Below are 21,166 nucleotides of genomic sequence, written 5' to 3' on the forward strand. Positions count from 1 at the left end.
TCAGTTGGTAGAGCATGCAACTCTTAGTTTCTGGGTTGTAACTTGGAGCCCCACTTTGGGTATAGAGAAATAAGATCTTAAAAAAAAAAAAGGTTGAGTTGCTATTATTGTATGCTGGATCAAAAATGCTATTAGAGGATTACTGGCTGGCTCAGTTGGTAGAGTGTGCAAGTCTTGATCTTGGGGTCGTGAATTCAAGCCCCACATTTGGCATGGAGTTTACTTAATTTTTTTTTTTTTTTTAAGCTGCTAGACTCCAGGAGTGCCTGGGTGGCTCAGTTGGTTGGGTGTCCAGCCCTTGATCTCAGCTCAGGTCTTGATCTCAGGGTTGTAAATTCGAGCCCCAAATTGGGCTCCACGCTGGGCATGGAGTCTACTTAAAAAAAAAGAAAAAAGCTATTAGACTGTAATCATTATGTTCACGTCATTACACTAAAATGGCCATAAAGGCAGAGTAATAGGAAGTCAGTAAATAGGAAATAAGCAACCTTAATTTTGACTTAAAATTTCCAATATAATATAACTTGATTATCAAGGTTTTTAAATCAGCTTAGGTTAATTTACCCTCCACTGACAACATAATTTTTTTTAAAGATTTTATTTATTTTACTTAGAGAGAGAGAGAGCGCGCACAAGTAGGGGGAGCGGCAGGCAGAGGGAGATGCAGGCTCCCGGCCAAGCAAGGAGCCCCATGTGGGACTGGGACTCGATCCCAGGACCGAGGGATCATAACCTGAGTTAAAGGCAGACACTTAACTGACTAAGCCACCCAGGCACCCCTGTACTACAGTTTTTTAATGAACACTTCCTAATAACCCAGATGTTTACAAGGGCCACTCTAGGAAAGAATATATTGACCTTTGGACTAAAGATGGCTCTTACAGGAACATGATCCTGCTAACTACTAATTCTTGCTAGAAAAAAGTGGCTTTACTTTTTTTTTTTTAAGATTTTATTTATTTATTTGAGAGACAGCAAGAGAGAGCATGAGCAGGGGCAAAACAGACTCCCCGCTGAGCAGGGAGCTGGATGTGGGGCTCAATCCCAGGACCCTGAGACCATGACCTGAGCCAAAGGCAGATGCTTAACCCACTGAGCCACCCAGGCACCTGGAAAATAGTGGCTTTAAATAGACTAACCCAACACCTAATCATTTTTTATAGATGACTACTGCATTTTACTAGTGTATATCTAAGGGCTGTTCATAATAGTTTACTCATTGTTTCCCAGTCAACCTTTTTGTTACCTTCCAAGACTGTTCATCAGGAAGCTACACTGTCGTCTAGATATAAACAGAATCTATTCAAATGTGTCTACAGTGGTTAAGAACGAGACGGTCACTGGTCCCTCAATATCCATATGCGCCTCTCCCTTTCTCAGTCCTATGCATCTGGGTGGTGTCATGAGATTCATTCTCACTCAAGGAACATGAGCAGAAGGGATGTGTCACTTTCGCTCTGAGGCAGGTGAATGGGGGCGTGCCTTCCGCTGTTCTAGCTCTTCCCCTTTGGCCAAACCTAGATGGTCATGTGTTGAGATGGCAGAACTATAAGATGAAAGCAGCCTGGATCCGTGAGTCACCCCTGGGAGAACTCTCTGGAGAACCACCTGATCAGCACTAAACTTTATAGGAGCAAGAGGCAAACTTGTACTGATAAGATGCTAATCTGCTAAATTGAAATAGCCTGAGCTGCTTTCGATTCCTCTTTCTCTTCTCCCTTTCTTTTCTACAAAAAATATTGATTGGTTTCTCTTCTCTGGTTTATTGGTTTCTTTTCTTCACTTCCGGTAGCCAGGGCCAGTAGGATCTGTAAAGTGGATGCCAAGTAGGCAGCCAGCAGGACTGGGAAGTTGGTTACATACAGGGGGGATGAGCAAATAAGGGGCAATATATTGAAGATAATGAAAACCAATTTTATCTCTGTCAGAGAAAGGAGTTACAAATGTGGAAAGGAAAAAAAAGCTAGAATGAGTCCTGTGGTATTCTAATTTGGAATTGGAGGTATTAGTTGAACTCATGGTTTTAAAAGGAGAGAGAGAAAAATGTGTATGTGTGTCTATGTAGAGCCTAGAAGCAATAAGCCGGAGCAATAAGCACATTTTGCTCGCAGATCAAATGCTATTCTCCCCTAAAGAGAACTAGAGCTCTTTGGAGAAATGGCTGATTCCAAAGCTGGGGGAGAAAAAGTAGATGAGTCTGGGGGAAGTTGGGTGGGGGGAATGAGTGAAATAGGTGATGGGGATTAAGGTGTGTACTTGTGATGAGCACCAGGTGTTGTATGGAAATGTTGAATCACTCTATTGTACACCTGAAACTAATATTACACTGTATTTTAACTAACTGGAATTTAAATAAAAACTTAAAAGTAATAGCAAAAAAATTATAAATAAATAAGTAAATAGATAGATAGATAAATAAGTCTGGAACATTTACTGTACCAGAAAGTAACAAAGTGCTCAAAAACTGATGGGGACTTATCAAAAGAACACAGGATCAGTTTAAAGAGGTTTCTACTGGCCAAATCTGTGTTAATATAAGCATCAAAAAAAAGAATGTTTGTATTAGATTATAACTCATTGAATAAAATAGGAATCCATTAAGTCCATACTGATATAAATAAATGAAGAATGAACTAAATAAATGAAGAGAAAGTAAAGCCCCTCCTTACTGTAGAATAATAAATGTAGGACCAATAGAGTTAGAAAATCACCATTTGGCAATTATCCCAATAATAATTAATTCAGGCAACAATCAATGATAGATGCAAATTACTTATTAGTTACAGATAAAAATAGTAACTTTAAAATGAAAAAACTTGACAAACACCACCTTGACCAAGTGATCAAAATTCATCTGACCAGGGGCACCTGACTGGCTCAGTCAGTGAAGCATGCAACTCTTAATCTCAGGGTTGTGAGTTCAAGCCCCACGCTGGGTGTAGAGATTACTTAAGGGATAAAATCTTTTTTTTCCAAAGATTTATTTATTTGGGGCACCTGGTCGTCTCAATTGGTTAAGCAACTGCCTTCAGCTCAGGTCATGATCCTGGAGTCCCAGAATCCAGTCCTGCGATGGGCTCCCTGCTCAGCAGGGAGTCTGCTTCTCCCTCTGACCCTACCCCCTCTCGTGCTCTCTCTCTCATTCTCTCTTTCTCAAATAAATAAATATTTAAAAAAATAAAGATTTACTTATTTGAGAGAGAGAGAGAAAGTGTGAGTGGGGGGAGGGGCAGAGGGTGGAGGGAGAATCTCCAGCTGACTTCCTGCTGAATGCAGAGCCTGAGGCAGGACTTGATCCCACAACCCCAAGACCATGACCTGAGCTGAAATCAAGAGTTGGACGCTTAACTGACAGCCATCCAGGTGCCCCAGAATAAAATATTAAAAAAAAAATTCATCTTACCAGTAATAGGACAAGTCAACATTGTGTGCCTTCTGGTATGATACTCTGAAAAAAACAAAGGATCACTTCCATGATACTCCTGCCCTAAATGCATACTATAGATCTAATCATGAGAAAACACCAGAGAAATCCAAATTGTCTTGTACTTCAAAATAAGTGTCTTGTACTCTTCAAAAATGCCCAGGTCATGAATGACAAAGGAAGGTAGAAGGCTTATTCCGGACGGAAGAAGCTTAAAGAGGCATGGAAATTACATGGAATGTGCTCTTGGACTGGATACTGGACTAGAAGAAAAAATATTTTTGGTTTGTCTTGATTTCTTTTTTATAAGCTATAAATGATATTATTGGGAAATTTGGAAATAGGACCTATGGGTTGAATGGTAGTATTATACCAATGCTCATATCCTGATTTTGATGGCTGTGCTTTGTCTTTTAGGAAATACACACTGAAGTATTTAGGAGTAATGAGGAATCATGTATTTAACTTAACTCTCAATTGGTTCAGGAAAAATGTCTTTGCATGTACATATAGATATGCATGTATATTTATGTGCATATTCATAATCTATATCTATACATATAAGCATATTATATATGTGTATGTAGCAAAATGCTAACAATTGGGGAAACTGAGTGAAGGGTATATAGAATTTCTTTGTACTAGTCATGCATCTTTTCTGTAAAATTACTTCAAAATTTAAAAAAGTAAATACACAAAGCCAAAAAATATGAAGAATAAAATATTGAGAATTTCCCCATAAATAATGAAAGCTAATCCCATGGGAGTAAAGGAGAGTCCTGGGAAGAGAATGTAAAAGAAGAGAGGCCAAAGACAGAACTTTGGAAATACTCAAAGGACCCTAAACTGGGTGTTCAATAGATATTAGATAATTTTTAAAAGATAGCCTAGGGGCACCTAGGTGGCTCAGAAGAATCTGCCTTTGGCTCAGGTCATGATCTCAAGGTCCTGGGATGGAGCCTGAGTCAGACTCCCTGCTCAGCGTCTGCTTCTCCCTTCCCCCCACCCCCCACCCCCCCCACCTTGTGATCTCTCCCCTCCTCTCTCTCAAATAAAGAAATAAAATCTTATTTTAAAAAAAAGATAGCCTAGACTAATCTAGCCATTATATTGTTTTTCAAAGTTAGTGTACTAAGATACTTCTATTTTTCCTAGACGTATTTATGGTTGTTTTTTTGTTTGTTTTCTGTTTTGTTTTAAGTAGGCTCTGTGCTCAATGTGGGGCTTGAACTCACCACCCTGAGATCATAAGTCACATGCTCTATCAGCTGAGCCAGCGAGGCACCCCATATTTACATATTTTAACAATTATGCTACCTTACATATTTTTTTTAAGATTTTATTTATTTATTTGACAGAGAGAGACACAGTGAGAGAGGGAACACAAGCAGGGGGAGTGGGAGAAGGAGAAGCAGGCTTCGTGCGGAGCAGGGAGCCCGATGCGGGGCTCGATCCCAGGACCCTGGGATCATGACTTGAGCTGAAGGCAGACGCTTAACCGACTGAGCCACCCAGGGAGCCCCATGTGGGGCTCGATCCCAGGACCCTGGGATCATGACCTGAGCTGAAGGCAGACGCTCAACCAACTGAGCCACCCAAGCTTCCCTAAAAAAAATTTTTAAGAGTAATTACATTTCCATTTACACAGACTTCAGGTGTTTTATCATATTTTTTTAAAAAAATAAAAAATTGGTCCTAAGCTTCAGCCATACCACTTAAATAATGAAGTAAATAATATTGATTATTTGTTTTTAAGACTTTTATTTATTTATTTGAGAGAGAGAGAGCAAGTGCATGTGGGAGCGGGGGAAGGGCAGGGAGGGGGGCGCAGAGAGAGGGACAAGCAGATTCCGCCCTGAGCTCGGAGCCCCATGCAGGGCTGGATCTTGCAAACCTGAGATCATGACCTGAGCTGAAATCAAGAGTTGGCCGCTTAACCAACTGAACCACCCAGGTACCCCTATTTATTTATTTTTAATAATACTGATTATTTAATTCAGACATCTAGTCTGATCATTCAAATGCCCAGGAACAGTTATTCCGACCTATAAATTTCCCTGGGCAAGAAAATTAGATAGTTGACAAAGCTCTATTTTTCTTTTTTCCTACTCTGTAATTTAAATGATAGATGCTTTAAATATTTTTCTTTTTCTTTTTTTTAGAAGAATTTTTTTTTAAAGATTTTATTTATTTATTTATTTATTTGACAGAGAGGGAGAGAGAGCGCGCGCACAAGCAGGGGGAGTGGCAGGCAGAGGGAGAGGGAGAAGCAGGCTCCCCGCTGAGCAGGGAGCCCGATGTGGGGCTCTATCCCAGGACCCTGGGATCATGACCGGAGCTGAAGGCAGCCACTTAACCGACTGAGCCACACAGGCACCCCTAAATACTTTTCAAATTGGCATTCTTAAAATCAAAAGAAAAATATTTCTTTTCCATCTGTCTTAAAACAGCACAAATTATAGAAGATTTGAAGAATTGCTAGTGTTAGTAGGTTAATTGTAATTGTATAGCAATCCTACCAACATTTGAAGTTACTGCTCTCTAAAGAATGCATCTGATTCCCTAAAGCTAATCCTTCCCAAATGACTACCTTCCAAGTTTAGAGATATAATAGCAGAATTCAAGAATTTCCCCTGAAATTTCATTACGTATGCAAATTTTAATTTCATTTAGGATTGGCTGCAATTGCACTGTATTCATTTGTGAATAGGCTCCTTAGTTACCTACAGCAAAAATATCATAAGTGACATGAGGTTTGAATTACAACAAATTACAATACATTTCAGTTCATAATGACCCAGGGCATAAACAGAAACTTGGGTACACTCTGTCCTACGTCTCTAAGGCTGAATGGAACTATTTCTACTCCTTTTAGTAAAGCCTAATCCCTTCATTTTATATTCATTACTTCTCATATTTGCTGTTTTTTGGGTGTATATATTTCTCCCTAAAACTTCCTATATTGTTACCAAGTCTGTGGGTATGTCCATCTTTGAGCAGCTGATATGCCCGTCCCCACCCCCTTTTTTTAAAGATTTTATTTATTTATTTTACAGAGCACAAGCAGGGAGAGGGGTAAAGGGAGAGAGAGAGGCAGGCTCCCCACCAAACAGGGAGCCTGATGCGGGGCTCGATCGCAGGACCCCGGGTCTCGATCCCAGGACCCCAGGTCTCGATCCCAAGACCCCAGGATCACGACCTGAGCCGAAGGCAGACGCTTAATCATCTGAGCCACCCAGGCGCCCCTCCGGTCCCCCTTTATAGTTAAGCAGTTGCCCCATTTTATATGGCGTCCTGATGGCACACACCACAGGCTTGCACCTTGCTCTTGCAGGTGCAATAACAATGTGAACAGTCAGCTGGAAGCAAACCAGATCAGCTGGGATTCCGTTCTAGTAAGTGAGCACTTCACATCCATGGCAAACCAGGCAATTCAGGATGTTGTCTCATTTTACAGATAGGAAAACTTGTGTCAGACTCATTCTACGGGCTCATGCTTTGAATTCCTTAGATCATTGATTCCTAAACCTGTTTATAGGAATCACCCAGGGATCTTTAAAAAATGGCAGATTCCAGGACTCCTCATCAAACTTAGTAAGCAGAATCTTTTGAGGCCTGAGAACATCTGTGTCTAAAAAGCTCCCCAAGTGCTTTGATGAGAAACCATATTTGGGAACTTCTAATTTGTGATGACTGGGACTCACTTAAAAGTGTCCGAGTGGTGGATAATAGCCAAGGAGTGACTAAAGTCGCCATCTATGTGTGCACCTTCTATGTGAACTATTTTAGGGTCTGCCATATCTAGGTATGCCTCTCCTCTGAGCCAAACCATATTTTATGCTTTTAATTGCAGAAAGAAGGAAATTTCAAAATATCAAGAGATAGACTGGGTAAAAGTACTCACCTGCCTTTATTTCCTATAAAATACAATATCCCTAAATATGCAGATCTAACTTAGACAGTTTTCATCCCCCTGCACAAAGATGTGTGACTTCAAGAGTTTGAACCTGGGTCCCAGAGCTCTTGGGGTGCACTTAGGGTGCACTTTGTGCTTTTGGGGTCCACCTCAGTAAAGGGATCACCCCTAGTCTTACAGTCAAGGTACTCTAGGCTCCACCTAAGATACCCTTCCAAGAAGGATGGGGATGGTTTGACCTTTTAAAACTTTTTTCAGAATAGAAATTACAGCCCCATGGTGAAGTCCATTTTATTTTATTTCAGATGGAAAAGACAAATTTCTGCCTAATCTCTTTACAGAGACATGAAAACAAACAAACATGATTTCTAATCAAAAAAGACAATAACTAAGGTGCTAGAGGGTGCTACCCTTTTTTTCTCAAGGAAGATATGAAAAGGAGTTTTAGTTTACTTGCATAATTTGTTATATCCCTCTATTAGATGGGAGTAGTAGGAATTATTTAAGGGTGTTCTGTGATTCCCCCATGACAGGCATGATCCTCAAATCAGTGCTACCTTGACCTCTGGCTCTAGGTTTACAAGGGCCTGTAGGAAAGTTCCACTTGAATGTCCTATCTCTGTCTAGCATCTCAAATTCTCTTTATGTCTCAGATATGCTTCTGTGTTAAGACTGGCCACAGGGGAAATTTGTGCAAGATTTCAAAGGCAGAAGTGAAACCCTTATGCTCTGAAGGTCAGTGTGAGATGTGAAGCACTGGGGCAGCTCATGCACATGGATGCTGATCTGTTGGCTTACCTGGGAGTGGGGCAGTGGCCACATGTGGAGCTCTCTCAGCAACTCTAGGACCTTCTTCAGTTTCTCTGAGTCCTGGGCCAGATGCATGTGCAGCGCCTTGGCTCCTACGAGCACTTGCAGCATGGCTCCTGCGGGCAACTGCATTATTGAGATTGTAGGTGTCAGAGACAGATGCACAGTTTGCACAGTCTAGTTTATCCTCATGGGATCCAGCAGTTCTTTGTGGATTCTGCTTTGTCCCTGCTCATCCTCACTTCATGTCCAGCTTTCCTGACTGACTCTAAGCTCTATCGATTTACAGAAATTTCAGGTCCAACCCCAGACACACAGGCAACCTCTTCTCCAGCTCCCACAGTTGTTTAAGACCTAGTCCCTAAAATAAACCTCTTATTTATATGACTCACAGTGCTTATGCTTCTCTGGTCAAATTCTGATCCAGACAATGGTACTGGAAGTAATTCCAGAACTAAAACTTAAGAATGGGATCTATGAATTTGTTCCGGGTTATCTGATCTGATTGGATTTAAAGGCACTCACAACCAGTTGTCAATGACAAAGGTGACACTGGTCGTCCATGGCATGCATTAGCAAAAAACAGTTTCTTAAATCATCACCTATGGACACCTGTAATCAAGTGCCTAAAGAAGGCAAGGCTTTGGGTAACCACGTGGATACTTCCATAAAATATTTAAACAAAAATAAGGAGTATAATGGAGTTGGTTGGTTTATCCTAATTATGTTGGATAACTGGGGGAAAGGAAATGATGAGCTTAGGGCTTTGAACGTTCCGTTCAAGATAAAGGATCAGAAATCTTATGTGAAAAAGAAATCTTATGTGACTGTCTTCCTATATCTGCAAGGCTGTACTTTCTAAAAATCAAATCCAAAATCTAATCCTGATTTACAATGCAGTTGAATTTCCAACTTGAAGATCTCATGTTAAAATTAATTTTTGTTTTTGTTTTTGTTTTTGAGCAGCAGTGAGATCCTGAATATTGGCATGGGAATGGGAACCTATGGGCAGATTGATGAGACTGGAATCATGAACTTCTAAATTCTGCTGAGCATCTTTTGCCTTTCCTCCCTTGCCTGAGGAACTTAGTCTCTCCTTACCTGTAAAATCTGTATTGGCCTCTCCTGGGATAGTTAGTTGCCTTGTACACTTATCATGATGAAAAAAAATAATAATAAAATGGAAAAAAAAATTCTATCAACTTAGCTTAACAAAAAACCTCCTCACCTTGATATCTATTTTTTTTTAATTTGAGATAGAGTGCGTGCACGAGCAGGGGGGGAGGGGCAGAGGGAGAGGGAGAAGCAGACTCCCCACTGAGCGGGGAGCCCAATGCAGGGCTCATCCCAGAACCCTGGGATCATGACCTGAGCCGAAGGCAGACACTTAACCGACTGAGCCACCATGCGCCCCTTGATATCTATTTTATTTACTTATTCTTTTAGTAATCTCTATACCCAACATGGGGATTGAACTCACAACCCTGAAATCAAGTGTCACATGCTCCTTCAACTGAGCCAGCCAGGCACCCTACACAGCCTTGATATCTGATTACCCTCAATACCTTATCAAATTCCTCATTCCCCAAGTAATATCTGATTACCTTGGACTGTCTTCAGCAAGAATTCTTTTAGGTCAAGTTAGCAAGAATTACCCTAACCTCTTAGTAACTTACTGACCACTGACCCTCTCCCCAATTCTGCTTGACTAAAATCCCCACATTTAGACATTGTCTCATTGAGTTCTCATACACTTTGCAAGATAGATGTTACTCCCATCCAGGACCAGCTATGCAATTTGTAATTTCAGTGCAAAATGAAAAATGCAAGGCCTCTTGTTCATAAATTATTAAGAATTCCAAAATGGTGACAACATAGCATTGAATCTAGCACAGGCCCTATATAACTGTACAAGCCCGTGGGGCCACCCCTTGCTTCCATCTTAACATTTAAGAAACAGGTTCATAGAGATCAAGTGAATTCCCAAGGTTACTTTGTCAAGAGCCAGGACTATATCAGAGCCAGAATTGTAATAGGGGTTTGACCCCTACTAAACTCTCCCCCATTAAACGAGGCCCTTTTGTGTTGAACTGAATCTAATGAAGATTTTTCTAAATGTACTGAACACACACACAATCTGCTGCCACTCACTTTCACTCTAGTTCAACCATGTACCCCCAGGTAGTCTTAAAATGCATTTACTGAATGTTTTAATATGTCGTATAAACTATTGTGATGAACCCCCAAAGAGTTCTTGCTGCACATTTTCTTTTAAAATACTCTCCTGCAGTCTAACGGAAAAGGCAGACATGTCTATGTGTAATGTCAATGCATGGAACTTAATTTAAAAAAAAAAGTACCTTAATGGCAGGCGTTGTAACACAAAATACTGCGGTAACATTCTAACTGCAACACCGAAAGAGAGTATCATCACACATTTGGGTTTTTTTTTTCTCTTTTTGTTTAAGTGGCTACTATCAACTGGGACTCAATTAAACGTAAAAAAAACTGAAGCCCCCGCGTCAAGGAAAGACGCTTGAATGTGAAGGGACAAAAAGAGGAGGTCACGAGCACAACCCCACACCACTCAAAACCCCGGCCTTGGAATGCGCGCATGCACAGAACGAATCCTCCTGCGCAGAGGCCGGGGCCGGAAGGGCTGGGGCGGGCGGGGGCGGGGATAGGGTTGCTAGGAGAACGCGATGACGCTACGGCCCCGGCGCTCTTCTCCGCCAATGGGTGCCGCCTGCTGCTGTGACACGTAATGTGCGTCACGCCGACGACGCGCGAAGGGCACAGATCTAAGGGTCGGGAGGACGTTCGGCCTCTGTGAGCCGCAGCCTTTTCGAGGGAGCGGTTGTGTGTTCGCCATCTTAGGAAGTGAGTGTGCCGGGCCTTGCTCCCGGTGGGTGCGGGGAACGGAGCCCCTCTGAGGAGTTGCTTAGGCTGTAGGCCTTGTCGATCTCCTTGGGGGAGGCCGCCATGACCTCTTCAAGGGCGCGGAGTCTGGAAGAAGGAAGGCCCGTGTCGGGGTCCTAGGGTGCCGGTGACTTTGGTGGCCTGAGGGGCCCCTTTGCCTTTCCTCTGACCGCTGCTCCCTCTTCCCTTAGGAAGATGTTCTCGTCCGTGGCGCATCTGGCGCGGGCGAATCCATTCAACGCGCCCCACCTGCAGCTGGTACACGATGGCCTCACGGGCCCCCGCAGCAGCCCCGCGGGGCCCCTGGGCCCGCCCCGCTGTTCCCGCAATCTGGCAGCAGCCGCTGTGGAAGGTGAGCTTAGACCCTGCCCCGATACGGTCGTTTTGTGCCCTGGTGGTCCACTCGGTCTTAGTGGCCTGGAGGACAGAGAAGAAGTACGCTCCTGGCCTCCTGCACCACAGGACGGCGCCTAGTTGCTTGCCCTAGGATGTCAGCCCTTTTCGCCCTAGGCGGTGTGTCGGATCCTTGGCCCTCCCTCAAGGGCGTGGAAGGGCCCAGGCACAGTTCCCTCTGTGACCTCCACGTCCTCGGGAGAGTATGGAGGCCGTGACTAGCTCCTTATCTTCTCCGCCGTGAGCCCTCTTGGTCAGCAGACTGAGTGTTGGGTAAAGTCTCCTTCCTAGCCACTGGCCACCTGCAGTTCTATCTGTATTATCTGTTACTTGATCTGGCATTAATTTTCTTAAAAATACTCCTCCTCCTCAAGCATTCCCGAAGTGTAATATTTGTTGACACGAGGTATATGAGATAATTGGGTTTCTTGTTCTAATGTAATTGGTAAAGGAGGGGACAGAAGCCCCAGATAAGCTATAAAAAGGAGATAAATAATTGGTAGGGATCCCTTTAGTCTTCTCTCTCAGGAATCTTTTCGGTTAGACTCAACTTGAACTTAATTGTTACGTTTTAAATCCCAGTGGAGTGTATGGGCAGAGAAACCTGAAAACCAAATTGTAGAATTCTGTAAATGTAATCTACACTGTGTGCCTGTAAAATCTAAAGTTTTTGAATCATTTATGTGTTTCTTTTATGTCTTCGGTGTGGGTAAAAAAAATCATTACACTGTTGTGTAGTAAATGTATTTTACTTTAGGACTTTGTTTATCTAATTTTATGCTTAACATGAATCCATAAGTGGGGATAGTATTGGTTAGTGACACACTTAGAAGTTTGAAAGTTTTTACTTAAGTCTAGTGCTCTTCCTGAGTTTGGTTTGTATTCTCAAGTGTGTTTTTATCAGCAGTAGATAATTTGAAGTTTGATTTTTATTCGAGTAGCTATTAATGTTGTCAAAGACTTTTTATTTTTAGTGTGGCAAAATAAGAACTAGTGTCTCACAGAACCTTCATAATCTAAATGATTCTTTGATTTTGGCAGTAAATGTCTTGTTACTTAACACTAGGTGGAAAATCATCTTTCAGCTTAATTGTAACCAGTGGCCAAGGCTGTTTAGTTGTGATAGCACTATTTCACAGGGAATCCTAGTTCTCTTTCATTCCCATGGCCTTAGTCATCTCTGAAGAAATACTTACTTGATTTTTTTTTTCAATCAAACAGAGCAGTATAGCTGTGACTATGGATCTGGCAGATTCTTTATCCTCTGTGGACTTGGAGGAATTATTAGCTGTGGCACAACACATACAGCATTGGTTCCTCTAGATCTGGTTAAATGCAGAATGCAGGTTTGTTTTGCATGTTGGATTAAAAGCATATTGTTGAAGCATGGCTTTTAAGTTGTACAACATAGACCTCTACTAACAAGCTGTGTGGAAACCTAATTATCCGAGAGGTAAGTTGATAACCAGTAACATGAGTTTTATATTAAAATGCATGGTGTGTCTTGTCTTACTACAGAGTACAGTTGCGAATATGGCTCCATGAAGTTTTATGCACTGTGTGGCTTTGGTGGGGTCTTAAGTTGTGGTCTGACACACACTGCTGTGGTTCCTCTGGATTTAGTGAAATGCCGTATGCAGGTTTGTATTGAGATGGCAACAGTGAATGTATCTTTCATGTGTGACTTAATTCCAAATAATTTTAAAAGGACTTCACAAACGAGAAAATTTGAAGATATCACAACTGCTAGAAACTTTTGTAGGAAACCAAACCCAAGTTTTCTTAACTCATGATCTTTATTTTAATTAGTGTTTTAAATTGAAGAAATGCCTCTTTTAAAAATAAGATTATAGGCAGATTTTTGGATCTCAAACCCTGGCTATAAATGCTATTTTGGTGCTGTGCTCAGTTCTGACTAGCATTCCTCTTCAAGGCCTACTGTTCTTTATGCTCCCAAATAATCATTTTACAAGCAGTTACATATTAGAGTAGATAATCCTCCTTAGTGTTTTTGTTTTTTTTTTTTAAGATTTTATTTATTTGAGAGAGAGAGTGAGAGTGATCAGGGGGAGGGACAAGCTGACTCCTTGCTGAGTACAGAGCCTGACCTGGGGGTCCATCCCAGGACCTGGAGTTGATGACCTGAGCTGAAGGCAGACGCTTAACCGACTGAGCCACCCAGGTGGCCCTTCCTTAGTGTATTTTTGAAGTAACTTCATTTCTCTTATTTACTGAATAAGATCAGCGCAGAACATTATGTAGATTAGAAAAAATACTCTTCATTATTTTAGTATTAAAATTTTGTGGGCATAGCTTTTTGTATATTTATTTACATAACAGTTTTTTATGATTAGAATATCTTAATTAGGATTATTGAAACAAAAATAATCAAACGTCAAAAATTTATTTGTCCCAAACAGGATTAGAAGTCTACTTACCTAAAAGAGAGAGGAAGGTGAAATAAAGGAAGGTGAAGTGTTAGCAGGGAGAGGAAGGTGACGTATACCAGCCCTCGTAGTACTGGCAGATAGAGTGAAATTAAGATTTTTTTTCTTTTCCCATTAGTTAATAGAATGGATGTGAATATACCTTCACTGAAACGTATGCATGTCTCTTGAAGTGAATTTAAGTCAAAAGATAGATTCTCATTATGTTGATTTACCTTTTTAACTTGTATTTAATTTGCCTTAAGTTCATAAAACTCTATAACATAAACTTCTTAATGGACTAGTGTGTATCAGGGATATAGGCTTACCTCTTACTTAGGCAGTAGCTTGAAAACTAGTTTGTTTTTTTTTTTAAAGATATATTTATTTGACACAGAGAGACAGCTAGAGAGGGAACACAAGCGGGGGGAGTGGAAGAGGGAGAAGCAGGCTCCTGGCCGAGCAGGGAGCCCGATGCGGAGCTCGATCCCAGGACCCTGGGATCATGACCTGAGCCCAAGGCAGACGCCCAACGACTGAGCCACCCAGGCGCCCCGAAAACTAGTTTTTTAAAAGTGGTAGAGTTGGATGGTGAAAACTTTTGAGTCAGTTTTATCATGTATTTTTCTAGGGATTCTGCCGTCTTAACTAATCCTCCAAGACTTAAGTCTGACTGAAAGAAAGACCTTAATGTATAAAGTTAAATTCATGAAGTTGATTATAGATACTAAGTTGATATGCAGTGAATTTGTGTTTACCCACCTTTTGTATAGTTAGACTGAAGTTTATTTTAGAACCAAAGGAAAAACTAATAACAGTGAAATTAAATATTTATGAGAAGTGGTAGCTCTTTGGTACATTTAATTAATTTTTTTCTTCTTGTTTTAAATAAAGGTGGACCCCCAGAAGTACAAGGGCATATTTAATGGATTCTCAGTTACACTTAAAGAGGATGGTGTTCGTGGTTTGGCTAAAGGATGGGCTCCGACTTTCATTGGCTACTCTATGCAAGGGCTCTGCAAGTTTGGCTTTTATGAAGTTTTCAAAGTCTTGTATAGCAACGTGCTGGGGGAGGTATGTAATTTTAACTTTTAAGACCAAAAAGGATCTTTTTTTGGTCTGTATTACTATACTGTCCTGCTTTCCAAGTAAGTTGGATTTTGAGTTTTTTAAAGAGAAGGGATCTGGGATTCCTCTGTGTAGTTCAAGGGCTAACTATACTTGGCACCTAGATGTTCAGAAAAATAATTCACATTGTACTGTGGTTGATAAGCTTATGGGAGAGAATATACATTCGGTCTCGTGTGTTACTTGTGGACCATATAAAGAAACACTGTTAGGTTGTCTGAAATGTAACTGTTTCCTAGAACTGTTCCTTAATTGAAATTGAAAACAGCCAATGCCATAGCGGTACATGTTCCTTCTTACGTTTTTCAATTAGGAGAACACCTATCTCTGGCGCACATCACTATATTTGGCTGCTTCTGCCAGTGCTGAATTCTTTGCTGACATTGCCCTGGCTCCTATGGAAGCTGCTAAGGTTCGAATTCAAACCCAACCAGGTTATGCCAACACTTTGAGGGATGCAGCTCCCAAAATGTATAAGGAAGAAGGCTTAAAAGCGTAAGTGAACATTTGTCTAGAGTTACAGTATAAAAATACTCAATTAAATGAACTCCATTTGTTAGCATTAAACCTACCAGACTTTTTTTTTAAGCTCTTATGTTAATGTCTATTTACCTTTTACATAGAACATAAACTCCAGGGCCAGGGATAAGTTGATGCATGGCTTAAGCCCTGAATTAAAGATGTTTTTCTAAAGTAAGAACGTTTATCAATCTGCATATGCCTTGATATTTGACATTAATTGTTAACTTTTGGGAAGGGCTTGTTAGAATTCTTGTCATCTGTGTTCACAGCTAAGAATTTGCATATAGTCTGGCTACAACATGCTTCCTTAGATCCACCTTTGTGGATGCCAATCTTGAACTGAGTTCTACTTGTAAACTTCTTGTTTCTTGTAGTTCCAGCTAGAGAAACATCCAGCAACTTTTTTGGTTGTATAGTCAAAGGTGCTTGAGTCATTGGCATGTGAGATAAATACACCTGCATGTTAGTCTTAGGTTCTGATAGAAATGACATGCAATTGTGCTGCCATATTTTGCTATCAGGACTCGACTGGTGTGCGGACACTTCTGTTACTGATGAAAATCTCTGCTAAAGGAATAAATACAACTGAGTAAAATAAGTCTCCTGGTTTCCCTAGATTCTACAAGGGAGTTGCTCCTCTCTGGATGAGACAGATACCCTACACCATGATGAAATTTGCCTGCTTTGAACGTACTGTTGAAGCATTGTACAAGTTTGTGGTTCCTAAGCCCCGAAGTGAATGTTCAAAGGCAGAGCAGCTGGTTGTAACATTTGTGGCAGGTTACATAGGTATGAGTTACTTACAACATGTTTATGAAATTAAGGACCAGTGATTATTTCCATTATTGGCCTCTTTTTGTGAGGAAAAAAAAATATTCCAAAGAAGCTTTATCTTCCCGTAGCATTTTCTGTACCTTTTTAGGATTCATAAATACTTATTGATGAGTTTCTGAAAGAATTATTTTCAGGTGTGCATGTCTTGATTAAGTTTGGGGAATATATTGATTTCACTGCTGTGCCATTTTTTTGGTCTAGTTTTTCAAGAATACATTTTTACACAAAGGAAAGTTGATTAAAATGTGAATATAAAAACTTGAAGGATTGTTCTGTTTTACATAGGGTAGAGTGCTGTATAACTTTGTTAGTCTCTAAATCTGATTTTTTAAGAACTAAAAATTAGGTAAAGATTGTTGGTTGTGATGTGAATTTTTTTTTAATTAATCCCATGTTGGATTATTTATCTTGACTTTTTTCAGCTGGTGTCTTCTGTGCAATTGTCTCTCACCCTGCTGATTCCGTGGTATCTGTGTTGAATAAGGAGAAAGGTAGCAGTGCTTCTCAAGTTCTTCAGAGACTTGGATTTAAAGGTAGGATTCTCCGCCCCCCCCCACCCAAACAAACAAAGAGTAACACTTGGGTATTATTTCATTTTTCATTCATGTTTCATATTTCAACCAGGTGTATGGAAAGGACTCTTTGCCCGTATCATCATGATTGGCACTCTGACTGCACTACAGTGGTTCATCTATGACTCTGTGAAGGTCTACTTCAGGCTCCCTCGCCCTCCTCCACCTGAAATGCCAGAGTCTCTGAAGAAGAAACTTGGGTTAACTCAGTAGAATGATCAAAGCAAATGTGGACTGAATCTGCTTGTTGATCAGTATTGAGGAAAGTGCAAGAGGAACTTTTATATATTTGACAGTGTAGGAAATTGTCTATTCCTGGTATAATTACTGTAGTCTCTTGCCTAAGGCGAGGGTTTCAAACCCACTGTTGAAATAAACCTAATTATTCATGATTTGTCTGTGATTCGGTGGTGATTTTTAAAAGCAGTTTTTAAAGATGTAACCCTAAAATGGAAGGAATTAAGTGTAAGTTAAAACCTCAAGGAAAAAAGCAAACTAATCATTGTTGGTTCAGTACTCTGATCCCCACTGATAAATTGTCATGTTTCAAGTTTTGTCACACAAGAGTTCCTATGCTCCTAAAAATAAAGGAAATACACCTGAATTTTCAAAAACTTGATTTAGCTGTAGTTAAATTGAAATATGGGTAAGTATTTGTGGTTATATTTTGACAAATAAATTTCAGCATATAATCAAATTTTTGCAACATGTACTATACTTTTAAAAATCCTAATGAGTTTGCTAATCCTCATTTGTAAAAGAAGATCTAGGGGTGTCTGGCTGGCTCAGTTGGAGGAATGTGCAACTCTTGATCTCAGAGTTATCTGTTGGAGCCCTATGTTGGGTGTAGAGATTACTTAAACTTCAAAAATTAAATTGAAAAAAGTAATCTAAATTAGGCTGATTGTTAGAATGGTAGTTCTAACATTCTAATGATAGTTATTTTATTTATTTAAAGATTTTATTTTTTTTAAGTAATCTACAACCAATGGGGCACACGAATTTAACCCCAAGATCAAGAGTCACATACTCTACTGACTGAGCCAGCCAGGTGCCCCTAGAATGATAGTTTTTAAAAGAACCATTTCAGACTAGAAATTCAAGGAAAATGCCCACTTAAAATTTTAAAATTTTACATTTTAAAATTTATTCATACTAAAAGATTCTAATGTCGTTTTAATAACACTTTTTTCACATTTGGTTTAAGAAAATGTCAATTCCATAAAGCAGAACCCAGTGGAATGAGTATATGTGATTAGTAGTTTAATTGAATTATGTTGTAACAGTAAGACGTGATAGAAGTGCAATAGTAGTTTCCAGGAGAGTCAAATATGATTCAAATTGTCTTTAAGAACAATTAAAACTCTGAGAAAGCCTGAGTTTTACTAAATTATAAATACCTTATGACATACACAACAAAATTGAACAGAAGAACTAACAGCTGTATGAAAGCTTGAAAAGTTTTGACAATGTTTTAAAATGAGTTTAACGTTTTTGGGATAGATGATAGAAAAATGTCCACAATGTTCATGAAACTTGGTACATAGTCTTGCTGCTAAATTAGGAGCTACACGCTGTTTCTTTAGCATAAGAAATTAGATACAGTTGACTGTTGAACAACTTGGGGTGGGGGGTGGCAGTTAGGGGTGCCGATTCCTCCCCTCCCCCACACAACCAAATATAAATGTACAACTTTGACTCCCTGAAAACTAGTACCCTACTATTGACAGGATGTCTTACTGATAACAGTCGATTAACACATATTTTGTATGTTATATGTATTATATGCTGTATTCTCACAATAAACTAGAGAAAATTATTAAAAACATAAGGAAGAGAAAATACATTTACAGTACTACACTGTCTCGAAGACAGTTTGTGTATAAGTGGACCTGCTCAGTTCAAATATGTTGTTCAAGGGTCAACTATAATCACATTGTTTATACAATTTTTATCATTTATGAGATAAATCACAAAATAATTGTTAATCTCAGATACCACGTGGTTAAGAAACAAACTGATCTAAAACTTCAAGGAAACTGTGGGTCATAGTTGAATGCTGTGCTGCTCCTGATCTATCAAAGAATGATGTGCTACCTTAATAAGTCAGCTACTCCTAGCAATTCTTAACCTCAGATATTACCTATTGAATCCTTTATCTTACAAGGCAGCCCCGACTTCACATTCTCAGAAGTGTTCATGGGAGTGTGTGTGATGTTAACCTCAGCATTGATACGGTTTATGAATCTTTTGGTTATTAAAATATGAGTTTCCTAGAAAAAAACTAAAGTTTGCATGTGTGCCATGCATGCAACAGTCACTTAAAGGTTAGCTATACTGAATGAAAGTCTAGGGGGTATGTCTCCTACACAAGGTATAATTCCCACCTAATACTGTGATTCAATGTGCAAGTCAGCTAGCTTGCTTTGTGGAATGCAGCATATGCAAGATAGGAAGATGAAGGATAATTCATTCAAGGAGCAGTTTCCATTATTTCGAGCCATGATCTCCACACAGAGGGCTATATGAATCAAGATTAAAACTACTTCTAAGAAATCATTAACATCTGAACACTTGATGTGCCCAATGTTATTACTTGTGGATAAACACTGATTCTATTGACTGTACAGTGGTTAGACTTTATTTTTTAAAAGATTGTATTTATTTGTGAGAGAAAGCACAAGCAGGGGGAGTGGGAGAGGGAGAAGCAGGCTCCCTGCTGAGCAGAGAGCCCGTTGTGGGGCTCCATCCCAGGACCCTGGGATCATGATCTGAGCCAAAGGCAGATGCTTAACTGACTGAGCCACCCAGGCACCCCCAGTGGTTAGTCTTTAAATGATATTAAAGCAGGGAAATTCCACAGAAAGCTTAAGATGACTTACCCATAAGAAACCATGCCTATTCCTGCTCAGCGGGGAGTCTGCTTCTCCCTCTGACCCTCCCCCCTCTCATGTGCGCTCTCTCTCTCTCTCTCTCAAATAAATAAAATCTTTAAAAAATTAAAAAAAAAAAAGAAACCATGCCTATTATTGAAGTGGTTATATCTTCTGTTAGGAAACAGAACAAAGCTTTCCATTCTCCTGTATTTGCCACAAAAGCTATCTGACCTGAAGACAAGAACATGACTGTAAGCCTAGTGACATTCCAGATTGATTTCAAGCCTCCTTCAAGAAACTCCTGCTCAGTCTGGCTCCCAAATTACAGATTGGTGAGTCATTATTTCAATAATAATAGAACTAGCACCAAATAAGATAAGTGCTTCATTTATTTGGCACTGATAGGATAGAAACATTACTCATAAATGAATTTTCAGATAGCTGAATTTATATTTTGAAGTGCTGAAAAATTTCTTTTTAAATACTTTTCATGTCTAAAATACTGTCTTATTAAAAAGATTACATGGAACATAATTTACATTTAATTTGATATCATTATGAACATCAGATACCGTATTAGGATGTGCTATGGTGATACTTCCCCTGTGGGGTATAGAGCTATTTACAAAAACAGTCCCATACTATGTAACTTTTGTTATATTAGTTAATGGCTTTGTCCTTTATGTGCAAAGACACTTTGGATATGTTAATGGTAATATTCACAGCAGTCCTTCTTGTAAGGCAGATATTATTGTCCTTACTTACAGATGAAGAAATTAAAGTTCACATGCACTAAATTTTCTGAGGCCACAGAAATCTGTGGTGACAGAGCCAGGATTGGATCCGATATCTCTGATTTCAAAATCTCATGTTGTTTCTACTATATTAAATCAGACATGAATCAAATAGAGCTAGTCACTTCAAAGTGTTCTGGAATGGCTCATCCCGGAGCCTTGGGCTTTTTGTCATGGAAGTTAGCTACATACTCTGACTCGTTCTATGCATCTGGATACCCTTCATGCTAGGCATAGGAAACTGGGACTAATGCTGTGTGGTTTTTTTTAGGATCATTGTACTTTATTTTACAACTTTATTGAGGACTATTTGATGTGGAATAAATTATACACATTCAGAGAATTTTGATACATGTGAAACCACCATCATAAGATAATAAATACCCTTCACCCCTCGAGATTTCTTTGTGCCTCTTCATAATCTGTTCCTCTTGCCATCCCTAGGCAACCACTGATCTATTTTCTGCCTTTGTAGTTTGCATTTTCTAGAATTTCATATACGTAGAATTATATAATGCTGTTTTAAATGTTAGAACTTCCGGGGTACCTGGG

The 21,166-nt window shown here is 39.8% G+C and overlaps 1 protein-coding gene and 1 non-coding gene across 2 annotated transcripts; both read left to right on the forward strand.

The window, feature by feature from the left end:
* The first annotated feature begins 10,890 nt into the window (after window positions 1-10,890).
* SLC25A3 (solute carrier family 25 member 3) lies at window positions 10,891-17,338 on the forward strand. The gene is made up of 8 exons (XM_036086048.2): window positions 10,891-11,030; window positions 11,261-11,421; window positions 12,981-13,102; window positions 14,783-14,962; window positions 15,330-15,511; window positions 16,155-16,327; window positions 16,795-16,905; window positions 16,997-17,338. The coding sequence occupies exons 2-8, from the start codon at window positions 11,265-11,267 to the stop codon at window positions 17,155-17,157; spliced, it is 1,086 nt and encodes a 361-aa protein (XP_035941941.1). The 5' UTR covers window positions 10,891-11,030; window positions 11,261-11,264; the 3' UTR covers window positions 17,158-17,338.
* LOC118531830 (small nucleolar RNA SNORA53) lies at window positions 15,835-16,082 on the forward strand. The gene has a single exon (XR_004915415.1). It is a non-coding gene; the product is annotated as a small nucleolar RNA SNORA53 (small nucleolar RNA).
* Window positions 17,339-21,166: the final 3,828 nt, after the last annotated feature.

The sequence above is a fragment of the Halichoerus grypus genome, chromosome 6 (assembly GCF_964656455.1).
Source record: "Halichoerus grypus chromosome 6, mHalGry1.hap1.1, whole genome shotgun sequence".
Taxonomy (NCBI): Eukaryota; Metazoa; Chordata; class Mammalia; order Carnivora; family Phocidae; genus Halichoerus; species Halichoerus grypus.